This window comes from Drosophila guanche, unplaced genomic scaffold, assembly GCF_900245975.1.
Source record: "Drosophila guanche unplaced genomic scaffold, DGUA_6, whole genome shotgun sequence".
Taxonomy (NCBI): Eukaryota; Metazoa; Arthropoda; class Insecta; order Diptera; family Drosophilidae; genus Drosophila; species Drosophila guanche.
In genome coordinates, this window is record NW_022995759.1 from 501835 (window position 1) to 505256 (window position 3422).

Sequence of the window (3422 nt, forward strand, 5' to 3'; positions counted from 1 at the left end):
CCCCCCCCCCCCCCCCCCCTCCCGCACGGACAGTGTATTTTCGGAAATTCAAATGTACTTACATATGGACAAATGTATGTATGTTTGTATGTACAAGCTTACATTTGCACAAGCTTACAAAACTTACACACGCCTCGCTATGTACATTTTAATGCTCTGTGTTCGGGAATATGTACATATGTATGTATGTATTCACATGTACATATGTAAATATTGATATTTAAATACAGCAACAACAACGACCACAATACAGCTAAACCGAAATACCGACAAAAAGGAGAGAAGAGAAGTCCATTGAAGTGAATTTGCGGAAGCTATTTGTAAGTGTACAAGTCAATATTTGTATTTCCCTGCGATGGTTGTGTACGTATGAACATACATACATACATACAATACATATGTATATACCCATGTGCATGTGTGTGCATCCAGCAGTCGCCAAAAGGCATGGGAACTGTACAGTGTACTTCCTCGTCTGTATTGGAGTCGCAGTAGAGCGGAAGTCATCATTATAAATAAAATTTCAGTTCAAAGCGAATCGGGAAAACAATCATTTCTTCTTATGTACGGAATGATACGTACGTACATCTGTATGTAAGGGGGGAAGGGACTGAAAGAAGATCTTGAGCACAAGGTCTCTGGGATCAAACGACATACATATGTACATATACATATGTATATAAACATTTGATTTATGCTTATGTAGTTCATCACTCCCTCGTTGCCGGTCACTTTAACGAATTATTCTCTCTTAGTTCAGTTACACTACTCGAACTTTTTTTCAGCTTCGAGCCAAACCAACTTTTCTGATAAAGTGAGGCCTTTATATTTTTTTTAAGAATTACGGTTTCTTTTTTATGGCAGAACCTTTTTTTTAAGAATTTTTAAGGTCTGGTATTTTTTGGTAACGGTAATGAACTTAGTCATTCTATAAAACTGATAAATGAATCTTTAATGTATACCCAAATATCAAGCTTCGGACATGCAAAAATTTGTACTTTAAAAACTCAGGAAAAGTCGAAACAAAATTAAATCCTGTGTTCTCTTAGTATTGATTATTATTAATACTAAAATTCAAAATAATCCTAAACCATGTCTATATTTAACGGAAAAATACGCGTTTTTAGGGTTGGTTGAACAATTTTAGCTCAGCCGGCTCTCCATAGATTTTGAACTGTACATAAAAAATAGAGGAAAAAACAAACCGCTACCTCTGAAAAAAAACATTCACAAAGCAGACCAGGTTTTTAAAATAATTCAAGAAAAGTTATGACATAAAAAAAAGTATAGTTCATTAAGAAATTTTTAGAAAATTAGAAAATTTGAAAAAGTGGGTTTGGTTTCTTGAGAAAAAAGGTTTGCTTTTGTGGAGCAGTGTTATCAGGCTCTTAAGACTGTGTTGTGGATCGTTATATGTATGTACATATGTATGTATCTTATAAATACTAACTTTTAGAAGTTCAAGATAAGTTCTTCAATCTATTTTTTTTTGTCTGGACGTTGATATGCAATGACTGCACCATCAAGTGGCCGATTTATATCAATCAATTACGCTAAATGGTTATTTTTAAATTTTTTTAGTATGTCAGGAAAGAGAACATTTCACCCAATTAAATTTGATGGCCAGCCCAAGGGAAGCGTTAAAGGATCGGAATTTATACAGACTGAACTGCCGCGGCCGTATGGTATCTCAGAAAATAGCTCATTGACCGTAGGTAAAATGCAGCAGCATCTCTTCAAAAATAATAGAAACGAAGGATCTGGAACAATCGTTACCATAAGGGATATGGATACGGAAATGCACTCTATTATGGTCTCAACAAGTGATTACGAAAATACTGACCAGGATACCACTTCACGGAGCTCCAGTACAACAGACAGCTCGACCGAGCAAAATGTCAATAGAAGAAGCACACATGTAAGTTCTAAACGAGCCCAATAAATGAAACGAATAATGAAAAAATACGATTTTTTACAGTCAACTCGATACATGTTAGCAAAAAAGTCGGATTCTTGCGCAAGATACACTAAAAAGACGAAGAAGGCTCGTCTGAGGAACGGAACTGACGGTGCAGGAATCTTTATTTGCCGCAAAGAGCAAATTAACGTTTCAAACGGCTCAGACACTGTTGATGCTCACTTAAGGGATGGAGTTGAAGGAGGGGGCACCGGCTTCAACCAGCGTCTTGAAGATCCGATGCGAAAAGACGATGAAGTCGTTGCACCACAGCATAGGAAAGTGATTAAGCAAGAACATCTTTCTAATGTCGCGGTTGATATTGAGGCTAGCCCTGTGTCCCAGTTGTTGGATCCTGCCCAACAAAAAGAAACAATGGAGATGGAAAAGTTAAAAACAATTTCACCGAGCGCAGAAGCTATATCAGGAGAAATAGGTCCGCCTACGTCCTCAGCAGCAGCATCATTTTTTTCAATTTATGGAAGAGATACTTCTCCGGAATACTCGGTTATACCCAAGCCAAGTTTTTTACAAAGGTAGGTCCAGGTCGCTGCTTTTTACAATTGAACAACTTTTGGGGGGAAAATATTAATGCGTTCTAATACATACCAAGTACGAAAATTAAGCAGATACATTTTGTATACATTAATTTGACTTGAAAGAGAGGCCGACACTTTCCTGTCATCCGATAAACCCCAAGTGCAAAATTAGCCTTCAATGATTACCAGATTTCAATAGCTTCCTTTTGGGGAAATTGGCAAATCTAATTCCATTAAAAATGCACGCCAAAACTAGCAGATAATTTCAGGACAAATGTCAGGATGGCAAACTGTAGCTTAATCGAACGACCCGCCGCCGGCACGTCCACGTCCGCTGATGGGCCATTTCTTCGACGTCCATGTTCAAATACGAGTATAAGCTTACTCTTTAGAATTGTTGCTAAATAATTGAATAGCACGAACGGAAATAGAGAATGAACTTACAGCAACATATTGTAGGTATGCAAGACCACATGACCAATATCCGACGAAAGAATATGTAGCAGTGTTTGGAGGGTGGTTGGTTGGGAAGGGGGGGGGGGGGGGGGGGGGGGGGGGGGGGTACAGAGGTGAAATATTCAAAATTGCATTCATGCAAGTCTGTCACTTGGAAACTGTTATAAGGATTGATGTTGACAAAATTTCTGATAAAATATGTTGATGCCAAAGGAAACATTTACGAAGAAATATCTTTTGTATTGTAGTTTCTTTTTAGGACCATATCATACTAAATTTTGTTTTTTGTTCGATATATGTATGGTGTATGTTGTATATTGGTTGCGAAAAACCTTGTGTTTTTACGAAACCATATAGCTTGGTTAAAGTTGAATTGGTTTAAATTGTTATATTGTTAAATTAATATTGAGCTTAAATCGGTTTTAATATACATATGTACATATTTTCTCATGCATACTTATTAACCATTT

General features: G+C 37.0%; 1 protein-coding gene across 1 annotated transcript in view; it reads left to right on the forward strand.

Moving 5' to 3' along the window:
• Positions 1-3422, forward strand: part of LOC117590611 (transcription factor SOX-5) — a 46789-nt gene that overhangs the window by 15900 nt on the left and 27467 nt on the right. The window contains exons 2-3 of the mRNA XM_034283401.1: positions 1582-1918; positions 1979-2493. Coding sequence (XP_034139292.1) covers positions 1583-1918; positions 1979-2493 — 851 coding nt within the window. The 5' untranslated portion in view covers position 1582. The remainder of the gene's footprint in view (positions 1-1581; positions 1919-1978; positions 2494-3422) is intronic.